General features: G+C 46.9%; 1 protein-coding gene across 2 annotated transcripts in view; it reads left to right on the forward strand.

Annotated features, from left to right (window-relative positions):
• Positions 1 to 1905: 1905 nt before the first annotated feature.
• The window catches only part of ADCK1 (aarF domain containing kinase 1), an 81156-nt gene continuing 67033 nt past the window's right edge, over positions 1906 to 16028 (forward strand). Inside the window, exons 1-3 of one of the 2 annotated variants that reach the window (XM_072865539.1) lie at positions 1906 to 1970; positions 5008 to 5145; positions 9573 to 9656. In XM_072865539.1, coding sequence (XP_072721640.1) covers positions 5020 to 5145; positions 9573 to 9656 — 210 coding nt within the window. In that variant the 5' untranslated portion in view covers positions 1906 to 1970; positions 5008 to 5019. Of the gene's footprint in view, positions 1971 to 2427; positions 2523 to 5007; positions 5146 to 9572; positions 9657 to 16028 lie in introns of those variants that run through there. The other variant, XM_072865540.1, reaches the window with a different exon arrangement.

Below are 16028 nucleotides of genomic sequence, written 5' to 3' on the forward strand. Positions count from 1 at the left end.
AACAAAAGGGGTACCCAGCAAATATTCCCAATATTATTCTGATCTTTTAGGAAAACCTTTAATATACCACTGTCCTAAAGCCAGGGAGAAGGTAGACAGGTTACCTTTACAGCACTTTTCACAGGGGCTGGGATGAAAAACCTGGCCATCCTGGAAGAGAGGCTGGTCAACACTCATAATCTGAGTGTTTCTAGATCACTTTTTGCCCTGTTTCTACCTTTTCGGGTGCAACTGTATCGCTGCAAATATGAATGGAAACACAGTGTGGTGATGCTTTCCTGGATTTGTTTCAGTGTTTCCTGAATCCTATTGGAAACTTTAACACTCAAAGAATTATTAAGATCTTTTTGGTCTCATTCTGGTTTTGGTCTCTGGCATCCTTTTAATGTATTAAGGATTAATTGTGGTAGCTGTGTCCTTAACTCTGTCCCAAATACTTACAGTTTTCCACTATGGGTTCCCTGGTGTTGTTGAACTGCAGGTTCTCTTATCAGAAAGATACTGACTCAAAAACAACATTGAGTTTCCTTTTTTTTTCACAATAGGAGAAAAGTTCAACCAGAAATGCTAAATTTCAAGTGGGTGACTATCAAACTAGGTATTTGCTCCAGAGAATATGAATCTCTTACAACATTTATGCTGATTCAGCAACACTTTTTCATTCCCTGCTTTGTTCTTTCTCTCTTTTATCGTAATCTTTATTGCAAGAAGACTTTGGTGAAGAGATTGGTTTTGCATTGAACCTTTAATACGATAAAATTTATTATAATTTTCATTTCTTATAGTAAGGAGCTAAAGGTTAGCTGCAGAGAAAGCTTTTTTTTCATTCTGCAATTATTTTCCTTGTTGCCAACAGCTCTTTTATTCTTGATGAACACAGTTGTTGTACTGCATCATTCTCTTGGATGGAGAAGAGCAGTTTCTGAGATATTTATGATACACATCTCTTTGGCCTTTGGAATTATAGCCTTAAATATAAGCTGATATTAGGCAGCCATGTGTGCATTTCACTGAATGATAAAAGCTAAGTATAGCTGCATAGTTTATGCTATCAATTTAGGCTGCTTAAGGATCTGACCACATGATGTACAACATTGTTTTGCGTTCAATAGGAGCAGGACAAAAGTGTTCAACTCTATTGCCAGAAGCACTCTGGTGAGAGCACTCCCTTAGCACCGGGAACAGACACGGTGTTGCCAGCCCACATGCTACGGCTGCGTAGGTGACTGTGCTCACACCTAATCGCGATGTGTTGCAATAGCCAGACTCACGAGGTAAAATGTTCATAGTGCCCTGGCCAAACCCACACCCTTCGCTGAAGAGCAGTTCTGATTTCTGGTCGATAAAAGCATCAGTGCCCCTCCAGCACCTTTCATATGTATAGAAAGGGAATGCCCTGATATCTGAGTTTGGTATTTCTACCCTCTCTCATGATTTCTGGTATGTATATGTATATACACATACATATATACATATCTTCTCCCTGCTGCAGGGCTTTCAGTGAGCAAACATTGAAAACCAATTAAAATATCACGAAGTCTGAGATTTTTTTTAAAAAGTACAGAAGACGGCTTTTCTGGGCACCTGTGCCATTTGGGAGCCCCACTGATAAAGTGGAGATTGTGTTACCCTGTTGTACACTGAACTGGAGGGTGCTGCCCGTCCACCTCCTCTTTTGTAACTACGAGGGGGAGCAGCACGCAGCCCTGCAGCTGGGGCAGGGGCTTTAGAGCAGCCCGGGGGCCGCCGGTGCGCAGCGCCCGCCCGGCTGCCCCCCCGCCGCTCCCCGGTGGGCTCGCCGAGGGGCTGCCCCTCGGAGTCCCGCCGCGCCCCCGCCTTTCCGAGCGGCCGCAGCCGGAGACTACATATCCCAGCATGCCGCGCGGGGCAGGGCCGTACCATGTGCGAGGCGGAGGGGGACCAGGCGGCTGGGCGCGCGGGAGTTGAAGTGCCGCGGTGCCGGCGAGGCGGTAAGTGCCGGCTCCGTGCCCCGGCGGAGGGGCCGACGCGGTGCTGGAGGCTGGCGAGGATCCGGCGGGGAGGGACCCGGCCTCTCGCTGCCCTCCCACCCCCCAGCTGCGGCTTCGGGCGCCTCGGCCCGGTTCGGCTCCTTCGCGCCCCGGCTGGTGCCGCCGGGCGGGGGGGTTCGGGCCCAGGCGGCGGATGTCCGGCGCGGGCGCAGGCCCCGGGGGTGGAGGCCCGGTTGCCGCAGGGCTCGGCGGCGTCGGGGTTGTTTCTGAAGGCGGGAGCGGCGGTAGCTGCTCCAGGAGGCACGGCACGCCACGCCACGCCACGCCACGCCTGGAGGAGAACCGAAAGCAGCCGGAGCCGGCCCCTCGCCCTCACGGGGGGACCTCGGGGAGCGCTGCTGCCGCGGAGGGCGCGGGCTCAGGGGGCGAGCCGGCCCCGTTGGGGCTTTGCGGCGGCCCCCGGGGGCAGTCAGCGCTCCCTGCCGCGCCCTGGGCCTCGGGAGAGCGCGATCTCCCGGGCAGCGCTTCCGCGGCGGGGCGCAGGCCTGGCAGGTGGCGGTGGCGGGCCTCGAGGGGGTCACCTCCGGGGCTCTGGGAGAAAACTGGTAACCTCCCGTCCGCCCCGGCTCCCCCGAGTGGGAGTAGGAGAGGCACGGTGCCCGGCTGTAAGGAAAGGGCACCTTACGTGTGTGAAGTCTTGTGAAAGTCAAAGAAGCCAGCTCACCTAAGCAAAGCAGAGCAGGAGGTGGTTCATCGGCACAGGCCTTAATAACAAGAGGCAGCAACATCCGAGGAGTATTTCACAGCTGACAGGGTCTTTGAGATGGCCCTAGGGGTGTTGTAACGGCTCATTTACATGGAAGAGGCTCCTCGACACCTTATGCGAAACTTTGAAATACAGTTGATTGCTGACAATTCCATTTCTGTACCTTATATTGGAGGGGTTTTAGTTCTTCCCTTTTTATTAGTACAACGCATTAAGCATGAAAGCAGGAACTTTGTTGCTGGAGAGCTCAGCTGCTGTGCCTGTTTATTTGCTACCTAAGGTTCCCATCTTCTGTTTGTGACGTACAGCTGGCAGGTACGGCAATAGATGTGATGTCACGAACTGCAGATTATAGCCTCAGGTAGGAATAAGATGCAAGAACAGATGGACTTGCATCCTGCTTTCAAGCAAATGTTCTTTTAGTAATAAAGAAGGTGAAGGAAAAAATAATGAGAGAGAGGCATATTTTCTGTGTTAAGAAAATGTCACTGTTTGCACCTTTCACTTTCCAATAAATGAAATTTTACAAAAACATACAAGGAGCAGAAATGGTTTAATTAAAACACTTTGCAGAAAATGTTTTTTGAAGGTGACAGAGGATACAAGAGATTTCTGTGCAAAAGAGATCAGTCCTCTGGAAGAAGCCCCAAAATTTCTAGAGGTTCAGTGAGGCGGGGGGAGGACGGCAGCTTTTTTGTGGGAAGCGCATGTTCATTTGGCTGCAGTCAAGGGGCCAGGTTTATTTTCTCTTGAGTTTGATCGTAGGTTCAGAGGAGTCCTGATCACCCAGCTGCCCCTTCTGACAGAAGGAGCTGGGGTGCTGCAGGGCGCTCTGACTGGCGCTGGCAGAATATATCTTGGCTTTTCTGTCTCAGAGTTACCTAGGGCTTGTAAGGAAATAGAAGGAAATAATAAAGTTTAGCTAAGGTTCATGTACAGAGGTCTCTTGTGTTATATTAGTCTATTTCCCTGATTGTGTTCTTGTGAACTGTTTTTGAAAGGCTTGACCTGTGTCACTGCATGTTTTTTGGTTACAAGGCTTCCAAGAGAAAAGGCACGAGCCAGACTGACGCCGCTAAATGTTCACAGAGAGAAGTAGGAAAGTTTCTTAATCAAGTCTAAGAGCAGGAGGGTTAGTGGACTGCATGTTGATGGGGTAAAAGCCCACACTCTGTCAAGGGTGCTCTTGAGCGCTTGCAGAGTAGGTGAACCATGCCTCTTGATTTGTGGTGTAAGCAGAAAGAATGGTCAGTCATACTTTCTATCCAATACTGGCCAAAGGGAAAGGAAAGAAAAATATACCTGATTTGTAATTTTTTTTCAGGTCTGAATCCTCTAAAGTGACATAGAGAATCATAATATATCTATCACATGTAATGAATTACATGTTTACACTACTTTATATACTGTAAGTAATGAATGCAGTGCTGCAAAGTGCTTAGTGTGGGAAATGCATTCATTCCCCACCCTTGTCTTCCAGAGGAAAAGTGAGCGAGGGGAGAAGTGTCTCACCCCAGGCCTGTGCCTGTGACAGAGCCAGGATTAGGCTGTTGGTTCTTGCAAATGTCCGTTCTGCCACTGCAGTCCCTGCCTGGCACTTGAATGGGATGGTGATGATGACAAAACAAGTCTTGCTTGGTCACTCTGATCAGGTCCTCCATCCTCTGTGTTGTATGCTGCTGTCTGCCACCGGCTGCTGGAGTTGCACGCAGCCTCCAGGGATGCATCGCCTCTTCTCCCACCACTCATCAGCAGTGAGGCACTTTCACATCTAGTCTGGCAGTTTCCAACAAGTTTTGGGTCCCCTTGGTGTTGCAAGAGCTCCTCTTAAACCCTGCTTGTTTACATCTGTTTGCTTGTTTGCAATCTGCCTATGCTGTGATATCTTCAAAACATTTGCAGTGAAGAGGCAGCCTATTGCAGTGATCAGAATTGACTTTTGGTGAGCACATGCTCCCTTGTCTCTGTCCACCTGTTGTCTCTCCTTGTAAAGCCTTTGGGACCATGAACAAATGTTTTGTTATGGGTGCCCAAGGTCTTGCACAGTGAGTTTGTGGCCCATAGGCACTGTTGACTTAGAAATAGCAATGGAGTCAGAGCTTGCGTTCGGTTGCTGCGTGATTGCTTGAGCTCTTGGCTAGGGGCAGTGCTAGCGATGCATCATTAACCAAGGAGCAATTAAAACTTGGATTGTCAGGTCCCTTGGGGCTGTAGGCATCGGCTCACTATGTCCTTCTCAGATGTTACAGTTGCTGTTTTGTGTCTCGGCAGGGTTCATCAATCATGGCACGAAGGGCCTTGAAACTTGCCTCGTTGGTGGCAGCCACTTCTGGCATCTATCTCTATGGCAACAAGTTCCTGGATCCCAACGATTTTGGAGTTGTTCGTGTGGGCCGAGCCATTGCCACAGTAAGTTTCATCCTAGGAATGTGCAGGAAGATTGCTCGGTGGGTAAGGGAATTGGAGTTCACAAGAACTTGGGATTTCCTGCATTCCCTCTCTGCATTTCCAGTTGGCAGCTGGCTCTGGGAGTCAGAAGGTCAATAGGGAGCTCTTCAAGTTGACACAGTGGGGAGAAAAGAGGTGAAAGCATAGAAGGAATAGAGCTGTCGTTTGCACATTTTGGAAGAAACAAACAGAGCTGTCTCTGCTACCCTGGGTAGGGTGGGACTTTCAGAGCAAAGGCTCACTTTGGGCCCGCATCTTCATCAGCCACCCTTCAAGGTCAGTCACCCAGGTATGGCATCGTGCTGCCTTTAACAGTGACTTGGTTCAAACCATCTTGTCTGCATATGCCATTTTTTACACTGGAACATTTTGTTTTAAGGGTCGTGGTGGTTGTATCGATATGCTTCGGTAGCCATTGCCCTGTGACCCTTAGTATGAGAGATTTGGGGAGAGGAGGGCAGGTGTTTAGAGTATCATTCTCAAAGCAAGGGTAAAGTGAGGATGGGAGATTATGTACTTCTGAGATGGATTGGTTTCCAGATTCATAAAATAAGCACTACATCTGCCTAGCATCACTGCTGTTTCACCCTTGTGTTGATCACCACTCCAGAAAACCTTAGAAGGGAGACTGTCAGCCAAACAGGTTGCTGCCTTCTCCTTGAGGGTATTCACTGATGAATCCATGAGCAGCCAGGAACAAGGAGAGCAGAGACTCTGGAGGGGGTGTCAGTCTCCCTCACTTGCATTATACATCTGTCACTTCAGGCCATGATCTCCATCATTTACAGACCCCCAGTGGTAAGCAGCTGTCTGTCTGCATATTCTATGACTTTTAAGCACTTCATTAATGAGTTTTACAGGGAGTCAGCTCCTGAGGGCAGATGCAATAAGAAAGAAGCTCTGTGGGTTGGCTCAGGTGCCATGCCGTTTATATGTGCAAGCTGCACCATGAACTATTGTGAAAAATGAGTGTTTATTTTGAAAGGGTGAGGGTAGAAATACAAACTGTAATCTTTCCTTCTTAGCTAGTAAGTGCTAAATAAATAAGTGCTAAGCTTCGTGCTCTGTCCCTGATGATAAGGCAGTGGTACGTGGTGGCAGGGAGCAGCTCTCTCCCTTCTACTGCATAGGAAACTGAGGCATGGAGAGGGAACATAGCTTATTGTGGCTAGAGAGGAATCTGCTATCCGGGCTGTTTGGGCTCTCCAATCTGCCCTTGAGTTCTGCCTGCTTGACCAGTGTTTCTCAATCTTACTTGAAGCCAGAGTTTTTTGTGGCTATCTTCTGTTTAAGACAAGAATAAGTGAGAACTGTGCAGTGATGAAGCTGTGCAGTTGGTCTGTGTTTTGAGTGACGGTGGGAGATTACTTTCCTGATTAATAGGAAGTAGGGGAAAGGAGATTTTCTTTGCTTTAGATGCTGGCAAATCTAAAGACATGCTTGACTTTCATGTCCTCTGCCTCCAGGGAAGTCACAAGTCATGGGCTGTAAAGCACTTCACTGTTAGAGGATTCTGCACCCGTAGTTGCAAGCAGTGACCCCCAAAAACATGCTGCCAATGTTCTGTGTTCCGTAGATGATGGCAGCATGTGTTTATATCTGTATGTCTTTATACTTTTCAAACACAAATTTTCTGTCTCTTTGAATTCTCTGTTCCCTCTACTATCTAGGACTGTGTATGGTTAGGTTGCTCCTTTAGTCCAGCTGCACCAGTGACCTCTGCCTTCCCACCTTGGGGTCTGCTCCCTGTTGGAAAGGCAGAGGTCGGCTCTCATCTGGGCACTGGCAGCCCAGAATGCTCTCATTCCTTAGCCATAGACTGGGTGAAGCCAATAGAGCAATTAGACATGTTCATTTCTAAGAAGCTCAGCTTCTCGGGCTTGCTCTTTTTGTAAACGAAAGCTGAGACTGTAGCAAACAAGCGATTTTGGATATTGGTGGCATGTACATGGACCTAAAGCATCTGTCCTTCAATCTAGCCCTGCTCAGGCTTCTTAGCTGGATGCTTGATTCAATCATTGGACCATAGCCAGGCAAAAGCAGACTGTAATTAAGAGGCTGTAATCCTTAAGAGCTAAGTTCAGCAGCAGCAGACGCAAAAATTTAAGACAAGTTATGGTGTGGTGAACAAAACAAAACAAAACAAAAGCCTGGAGAAAAGAGCACATGAAGGTCAGGAAATCTGACCTAGAACTACAGGACTCTGGACAGATTTAATCTTAGTTTGATTAGAAAGATTTGAGTCTGCTTGTATTTTAAGCATACTGGTTCAGTAGTCCTTTGCAGACTTTCCTAAGAAACTTGATGAAGTGCACTAGCAGAAAATTTCTTCTCGAGCCTCAGTTTAGGGAACCGGCTCTTGCTTATGTGTGGGTAGACAACTATTCAGAGGGAACATTGTGCCATGACCTGGTGAGGTCTGAGGATAGTTTAGGTGTGGTGAAAGAGGGTAAGGTCTTGAGCATTCATTGATCCAAAGTGGAAGCCCAAGTCTTCAGGACATTTAACACTGGACTGGATACAAGATCAGTTAAAGAAGTAATCTGGCGTTTGTAAGGGGAGGGACTGGTTGATCTTGTAGGTCTTTTATGTCTCCGAGATTCAGTCTCACACTGTAACATGAATGACAGCACTAGTCTTGGATGAGAATGAAGTCAGTGGCCTGGACAGCATCATGTTTCAGACAGTTTCTGTGTTCTGGTAAAATTAGAAATCTGGCAGAGCAGGTGTGCGTTTGCCATATTTCTTTGAGGGTACCCCAGTTGTTCTGGGTATGTGGAAGGAACGCTCTGTGCAGTAGCTGGAATACATCTCGGACACTAGCAGGGATTTGGCAGTGTCAGAGTTGCCTATCAGGATCATCATAATACTAATTTAGTGTTTAAGATTATGATGTAATTAGCAACTGCTTTATTAATTCCCTCTTCCTCTGTAATACAAGCCAATCTGTTAGCTGCTTCTTTTCAAGTTGGAGGTGATAATTACCCTCGTGGACCAGAGATAAAATAAGAACCAACTCAAGCCTTCATGCAAGGCTGATTTCAACCTCCCTCCACTTGGAAGTTGTTCTTTGAGGTTGGGAAGATGCTTTGAAATTTTTTCTTCTGAATGTGACTCTGTGTAGCTGTGCAGCTCCTGAGTTCATCAGGGACAAGGAAGCCTGAAAAGCTCAGTTTCCAACCTGCAAAACAGGAAATGTGAGAAACCTAACCTCCACAAGGAAGGAGTGTGTCTGTCTGTAACTGATTCCCAGATTGATCCCTTCTTCGATGCATCTCTGAGCTTTTGACTGTTTCCCTATTGTCAGTTCCAGCAACTTTGTCTCCAGCCAGATTTGATTCCCTTGCCTTCCTGGCTTTCACATTACATTGACTGTGCTTTATGCCCTTACTAGGCACATTTGCAGTGAAAGGGGGGTGATAGTATCCTGTCCCAGAATGGTATGCTACCCCTTCAGTAGGGAGGTTTGAGGAAATCTGACTTTAGATCTGAGGAAATCTGACTTTAGATCTGAGTTATGCAAATGGTTCTTTATGGCAAGGACCTTGAAGTTCAAATGACAGGTTAGTGGACAGGTTCATCTAGGTATACATTCCCTTCTCTCCCCCCAAGTAAACTTTATGAATGTGACCTGTATGTTTCTGTTCTGTTTGCTGACTGTGGAAAGAGAGGAACTTTAGTTGTAGGATAAAATTGTGAAATACCCTAGATCCATTTTCAGAAATCATTAAGGCACTTCGGAATCTAATTCCGTTGTCTGTGGCTATGTCTGGCTAATAAGCTTTAGCTGGATCCCCGTATTGTTTTGTAATTGGGTATCTGACCCTTCGGCCCTCTAGTCCTTTGTGCTGTTGAATATCCTCCAAAGTGCCGCTGCTGTGCTAATCGGTGAGCTTGTCTTCAACCACTCTGCTCCCTGCTGAGCCATCTATCCAGACTGAGCTCACTGTGCACCAGTGTGGTTAGGCAGGTTGGAGGTGTGAAGAGGAAGCGTGGGATAACTGGTGGGCACAAACAGGGTCTTCCTGGCCTCTATTACTAGCAGCAGACCTGTGGAAGCTGACAGAGAATGGGAGTCTGCTGTGGAAGGTGCTGTACAGAGATTATGAAAATGCTTTGAGCTTCTCAAATGGAAGGTAGTATAGGAGTGCCAAATGTAGGTTATTTTTAATAGCTATATGTCAATGAGGTCCCTGCGCTGCTTTCTATAAATGTTCATTGAAATTTAAATCTTTTAATTTAATTTCTTATGAGTCTGTAACCATAAACTCCACTGTGGAGCCAAAACTTTGGAACCTAAGCTACATACATTCTCCCTAACAGAAGGTTTATTGTTGTGATCCAGGATAACTGCAGAGCTTGCTCAACATTTCTGTTTTCATTTGCAGACGGCAGTTATCACCTATGACTACCTCACCTCCCTTCGGAGCGTCCCATACGGATCAGAGGAGTATGACTTCCTCAAATCACAGGTAGGTGATAGCACTGGACTGCGTTCCTTGGAAACTGCACGGCACGGGTGTGTTGCCAAAGCCATTGCTGTAAAGCAAACTGTCAAGCTGTCAGCTTAATAATTCAATATGGCTTCTCCCAAATTGGCAACAGCAGAGGCAAACTGTGCTGCATATTACATAAGATTCTTGCAGGACCTGCATCACCCAATGGAGAAGATCCCTCTTAAAGAGTAGCCTCATGCAACCAGTGCTCACTTATGTCCATTAGAGATTCAAGTTCTCGGTATATGGGATAAGATGCGTTTGGGCTCTCTCACCCGTTCTCTGCTGCCCAGGCTGGTTGTGTGGAGGTCAGCTGCTGAGAGGGGACTGGCAGTGGTTTCTTAACCTGCTTATTGGTTGGTAATGGCCATAACATGAAGGCTGAGGGATTTAAGTAAAAGGAGTGTGTTGGAGGGGAAATGATAGGAATTAATCAGGCTTGCAGATCTCTGAAGATATCAGAATTGGGCAAAGAAAGGTGCATCTCACTGCAAAACATATTGTTTTGATATCACTAATTAACATGAATAGAAAAAGCATTTCTAGTGAGAAGTAAGATAAGCACCCCTATTGCTCCTTTCAGTCCTGTGCTGCACCTTTCATTCCAGCCTACAGCCTTACAATACCTTGAGCTGTGAGTGACACTGAGTTTTAGTTGAGTGCACTTGGTGTATGTAGCCAGGGTTTCTCTGCTATTCCAGCTCAGGGCCTCTTTGGAGTGGGAAATATAGCTTGTGCTGAATTAGGCCAGTCTGCATAGTATGTTTGAAGTAAGGTCTTTAACCTAATTTTTCTTCTTAGTGCATGTAGGATTTAGGCCACTGGTGTGGTTGTAATGCATGGGGTGGTGCTCTCGAGACTGGAGGGACTCTAAAGCTGGAAACCATGGTGGGCCAGGTAGAAATTGGTGGCACTGGACTCCAGCATGGTATTTCTTTGGTATTCCTCTGGCAGAAAATCCACATCATCATCAGTATGGTCTTGGAGTATTTGGGATGGTTTGCACAGAGGCTTCCCTGGGCTTGTTCTCATCCTCTGCTGTCTAAAGATGCTAAGCTGTTCTGCTCTAGCTCCTCATCCCAGGTGAGTGGCACTGATCCCTTGGCATAAACTGGAGATAGATGTGTTGGAGTCTGGAGCTTCACTTTCCATCTGCCCATGTCTCTGCCACATGCCTTTGAAACCTGGTTTGCAGAAGGACTGCTTGTAGCTTTCTTGAGCGACACTCAAGTTATGGAGTTATCAGTGCTGTGGACAGCTTGTCGTTTGGCAGCAGTTTGCAGCAGCCCTTGCAAATTCCTGACCTTTTGCCATGTCTCTCCATGGCTTCATTAACCTCTGTCATACAGGTTTTGATGGTTTGTCAATTCATGCCCCAGGCAGCCAGAAAGAGCCCTGTTTCCTGGTGCTGCACAGAGCTCTGCTCTCCCTGCTTGGCAGCCAAGACTAGCTGAGTCAGCCTCTGCGTGTGGCAGAGCCAGTGGCAAGTGCAGCATGTCAGCATGACACAAGAGAACTCTATGGTATGGCCAACACTAGCCTTTGGCTGCATGAAGAGGAATGAGCTGGGAGATGGAGAGGAGGAAGTAGGTGCAGGCATAGCATGAGTTAGCAAAACTTCTTGGCCTGTGGAGGCCTGTCCTGCTGTTGGCAGGTGTTATGGAGGGCCACCACTGAGCCTGACAGTGACAGCCCTTGAGGGTTCCTCAGCAACATCCCTGTAGTGCTTGTGCTAGCAAAGCATCAGCTTGGCAGGGGGAAATTTTTTGGGCCTGGGCAATTGCACACCAAACCCTTTATCTCAGTGCAGCTCTAAGTGGATGGCAACCAAGTCTTTACCGTCTTGCAGCTCTTCTAACACTGTGGGAGCTGATTTTGTTGGTCTCAGACTAGCTCAGAATTACTTTTAAGAAGTTCCCCCATTGGATTTGGTACTACAGGTTAGTCACTGGATGGGGCCAAGAGGATGTGAATGCCCCTCCCAAGTAAGTGGTGTGTGTGAAGAGTACTTATCCAGATGTTGCTTCTACTTGCCTCTGTCCTGGATAGATCTCTGGTGCTCTCAGCCATTCATTGTACTCTCTTGACTTTCTGTCCTTCCAGTGAGGCCAGCTTAACCTCCTCTTCATATGCTGAGGGTTTGGAATTTTCTTTTAAGCATGCGCATGAATTGGTTACTGATTTCCAGCCTCACTTTTGATGCTGTGCTTAGAACAGAGATTCTGTGAGGCAGGGATTTGGTGACCCTGGGACTGTGGATAGTGCCAGCAGGTCTGGGTGCAGCTGCTGTGCCTCTGTCTCCGGTGAGGGGGTGCAGCTGCATGTGTGTCTGGGACGGGCTTGCAGCTGGGAATAGAAAAACACTTTTTCTGTGCATCTCCTCTTGGTACTCAGCGTACTGGTGGGTGCTACTCCAGTGCAAATGATAATGCTTAACTCATTCTCCACGGATTCCCAGTCAGCCATTAAACCGGGGCCTCTAAATTACCCACGGCCTCAGATGAGAGATGGGAAGCCTCAGTGACAGCACCAGTCCCTGAGCCTGTTGGGGCCATACAGGGACACAATCATTAGGAACAATTAAATGCAAAGCAGATTAAGAAGGGAGTGGGTTTCCCAGGGGCTTTTAGCCAGGTTCCCACTTAGCTCCAAGGAATTCTCTTCGATACTACTTTCTCTGTCTCTCATGGGCTGCTTTTGATGCTAATGCTCTCAGCCACTCAGTTATCAGCACCTTTTTATGGCCAGCATATTGGGGGTGTATTTACTACTCTCCATGAGGCAGGAAGCAGTAGCTGGTTCTCCCATCAGCCAGGAGATACAAGAGTCCACCTTCCTGATGGCACTCACAGCCCTTCCTCAGCAGCAGTCAAGAGACAAGATGTCTTACCTTTTCCATTCCTGCCCTTGCCTGTAGCAGGGATAAACCTGCTTAAGTGGTCAGGCTTTATATCCATCCCAGTGGTTGCTTCATCTCACCGCTGGTGGCTGGACCACACAGGCAACTTGATCTTTTTCCTGAGTTAAGAATCCTTTCCTGGGGTGTCTGCCCTTTTCCTGCAGATGATGATATGCCAGTGTACTGATGCCAAGGCCAGTGGTAGCTGTGGTTAGCCCCAAGACATTGGGTGTCTATAGGTCTAGTGTCAGGAGCATTAGGGGAGATATGAGCTTTCTTCACTTCATGTCTATTTCATTCAATGATTCTGGCCATCTTCGCACATGTAAGCTTGGGCATTTCTTCACGTTTCTGCCCCTGCTTGTACTGGGTCAGAGGAGGAAGGAGGGCAGCCTGCTCAGTGCCATTTCCTTACCTATTGCTTTCTCATCAAACCATTTTATTCTGTAGAGGGCGACATTTCTCTGACATTCTTCTGCCTCCTTGAGTGTTTGCCTCCTTGAGTGTTTGTCTCTTCAGCCTCAAGTCAGCCTACCCTGTGACATTACCAGTGTGCCTCTCATTGTAGCCCCTGGGTTGTTGGCTGGATATCTTGGTTGACACTTCCTATATTGCTGGCATCAATTTCTGTTGATCCTGCTGTCAGTCAAGAGGTATCTCACAACATGCAATTTGTTCAAGGGCTGGCATCGATGGGCTTCTGAGTTGCTGTCAGTGTAGTAAGAGGATTGCAATGGGTCAGTCATCTTGCAGATTTTGGCCCTAGTGGCCACAGCTGAAAATCTTGAGCAGAGCATTTTTTTGTTGTTTTCCTATGTAAGACAAAAGATTACTGCTGTGAATGTGGATACAGGTATTTTTTTTAATGGAGAGGAGATAGCAAGGAGAGAAAGGATCGGTGGTCAGGGTGTCTTGGGAGACAGTGGGAATCCATTCTTGAATTAACTTTGTTGGCTACAGAATTGCTTTGTCAGGGAAAAGCCATTTGGGGAGGTTAATTAACTTTCCTCCTTTTGAGAACAGAATGAGGATGTTCTCATTCAAACTCCTGGTTATTGGGCTGTCAGTATCTGGGCAAATATTTGGAAGGCATAACCTTGTGCCATCATTATACAGAATATGATTTCTTGCTCCTTGGAGGCTATTCTTGGCGTTTGTTGTGTTGTTTCTCATGGTGGGGTGAGTGTTTCCAAAATGAGCTGTGTTTCATAGTGAAGTTGCCCGACTGAAGGACCCTGGAAAGAAAATGAGTGGGTGTATGTGTGTGTGTGTGTTTTTAAAAAATAGCCTACAGTTTCTGGATAGTTCAGACCAATGAAGTAGCCTGTGTCTTTGGACTTCCCTCTTGATTCAGTAGCACTGTGTGCCTTAAATAATAGGAAGTGATGTCCTAAAATAGTTTCTTCATGATGGAGGTGGACTGCATCTGCAGAGAGAAATCCCCAGGAGCTCTCCATGGCATTCCTTCAAAAAGGCAGCTGTGAATGGGGACTGTGGGCTGTTCTACACCACAGCCAGTGTGTGCGGTGGTGGCTCTCTTTGCCTGTGCTTCAACCTGTGGTGAACTGGGACGAGAAGCAGCAAATGAACTTCCCTAGGAGACACGGAATAGCCATTAGGTGGCAGTGACTTTCTGTCACCAATCTAAATGGGAACCAGTAATAGAGGTGAAGAGCTTCACAGCCCATCCACAGTCCCTGAGCTGATCATGTTAGGTTGCCCTATTATGTGCTCCCCAGGATCTCTCTTAATCTAAAAGGCATGGTCGACACTAATGCAGTCTAAAAAAGCTACTAGCAGGGCCAGCTGGTGGCTTGATGACTCTACATTTTGAGCACTGCTGTCTAGCAAACTTCCTGCCAACACATAAAGCATGAAAGCTTTGTGCTGAAAACACATAACAAGCTGTAAAATAAATCTTGTAATTATAAGACACTTCCTTTTCCTCCTGCTTTCTAGAGTGGTGTCAGCTGAACATTATGGGCATAGCATCTCTAGGTTTTAATTTTGTAGCATTAGGAAGGTCCATTTTTTTTGGGATCTGTGCCTATAAAACAGGATGTTCTTCAGTCCTCTGCAGTGATTTATTCAGAGAGATGGGCCATCTCACTGTGACATTTGTGGAAGAGGAAGGAGGAGAGAAGTGAGGGGAAGGAGGCAGTGCCTGATTTATTGCACTTTTTTTCCTAGCTGTGCACCCTTGTCCCTGAAGTGCTTCACTCCAAGAGCATGAGTGTGAGGTGTCAGGCACACCACTTGGCTAAGTGGTCCTGCATCTTTCTTGCACCTCCCCAGCAGGAGTGAAACTGTGTGCCTTGGGAGCATTTAGCCTTCTCTCCTCCAGGTGGGGCTATCCCTTTTCATTTGAATCCCTGAAGGCCTCATTACTTTGCTTCCTTGTAGCTGCTGAAGAGGTACATAATAGCCAGAGGAATATCTGAAGAACATCTCAACGGGTGCAGTGAGGAAACCATTAGGAAGCCCTTGAAGGATGTAGGCTGCAAGAAGCCTGCACCATGAGGAGCACTATAAAAAGAGCAAATGGAAAGTGAAGAAATAATCTTGTTTTATTTAGTGTTTGGACCACGCCTTGAGTCCCAATGTGAAATGAACACTCGGCAATGCAAAGTCAAGAGATATGGCAAGAGATGGTATCTTCATTGAAGAGCTCATGGTTAAGATTTATTTATTTGCCTAGATTTTCACCCTAGATGTGGGTGGTGCAAATAGACATGCACATAGGATTTCTCAGAGGGTTGAAGGCCTGTGTAAAGAGGGAAGGAAACAAAAAGAAAGCGGGAATTGCTTGGGATGCCCCTGTAAGTAACTTAAGGCTGGTCGTATTGACTTTGGATCAGGCCCTAAGTAGGGATGTTTTCTTAATGACGGACTGTGTAGCCTTGAACTACTGGCCAGTTTATATGACTTGGTTCTTGGAGGCCACCTGTAAAATCAGTAGAGCTGACAGGTAGCCAGTGCTTTACCTATTTTAAAAATAGGAAGACAGCTGGCTTGAGAATTTAAATAATCTTATCTGAGACTAGGAAAAATAGACACCTGAAAAATTCATTTGGGGATAGAAACACATCAGTACTTGCAATGGCAAACTGGGCTTCTCAAATGTTGTTTTGTTTGTCCTTTGAGTCCTTAACAAGACTAACAAGACTGTAGTCAGCTTGCAATGAAACAGCAGCTTGAAGGACCCCAAATTAGGAGTACAGAGATGTAAAAGCAGGAGTGAAAAGACTGGTGTGGCGTGCAGAGGATATTTCACATATCAGGCCAGGCTGGAATTTCAGAGCAGGACCGAATACTGTAGATTTGCTCTGCTAAACCAGTGACCTTATCACATTCTCCCCAAAGTGTATCTGATAAAAGAATGTACTGGAGGGTAGCACATGATTATCTTACCTGTCAAGCCAGTGTCTTCATTTAGTCTGTTAAGTCAG

This window comes from Ciconia boyciana, chromosome 6, assembly GCF_034638445.1.
Source record: "Ciconia boyciana chromosome 6, ASM3463844v1, whole genome shotgun sequence".
NCBI lineage: Eukaryota > Metazoa > Chordata > Aves > Ciconiiformes > Ciconiidae > Ciconia > Ciconia boyciana.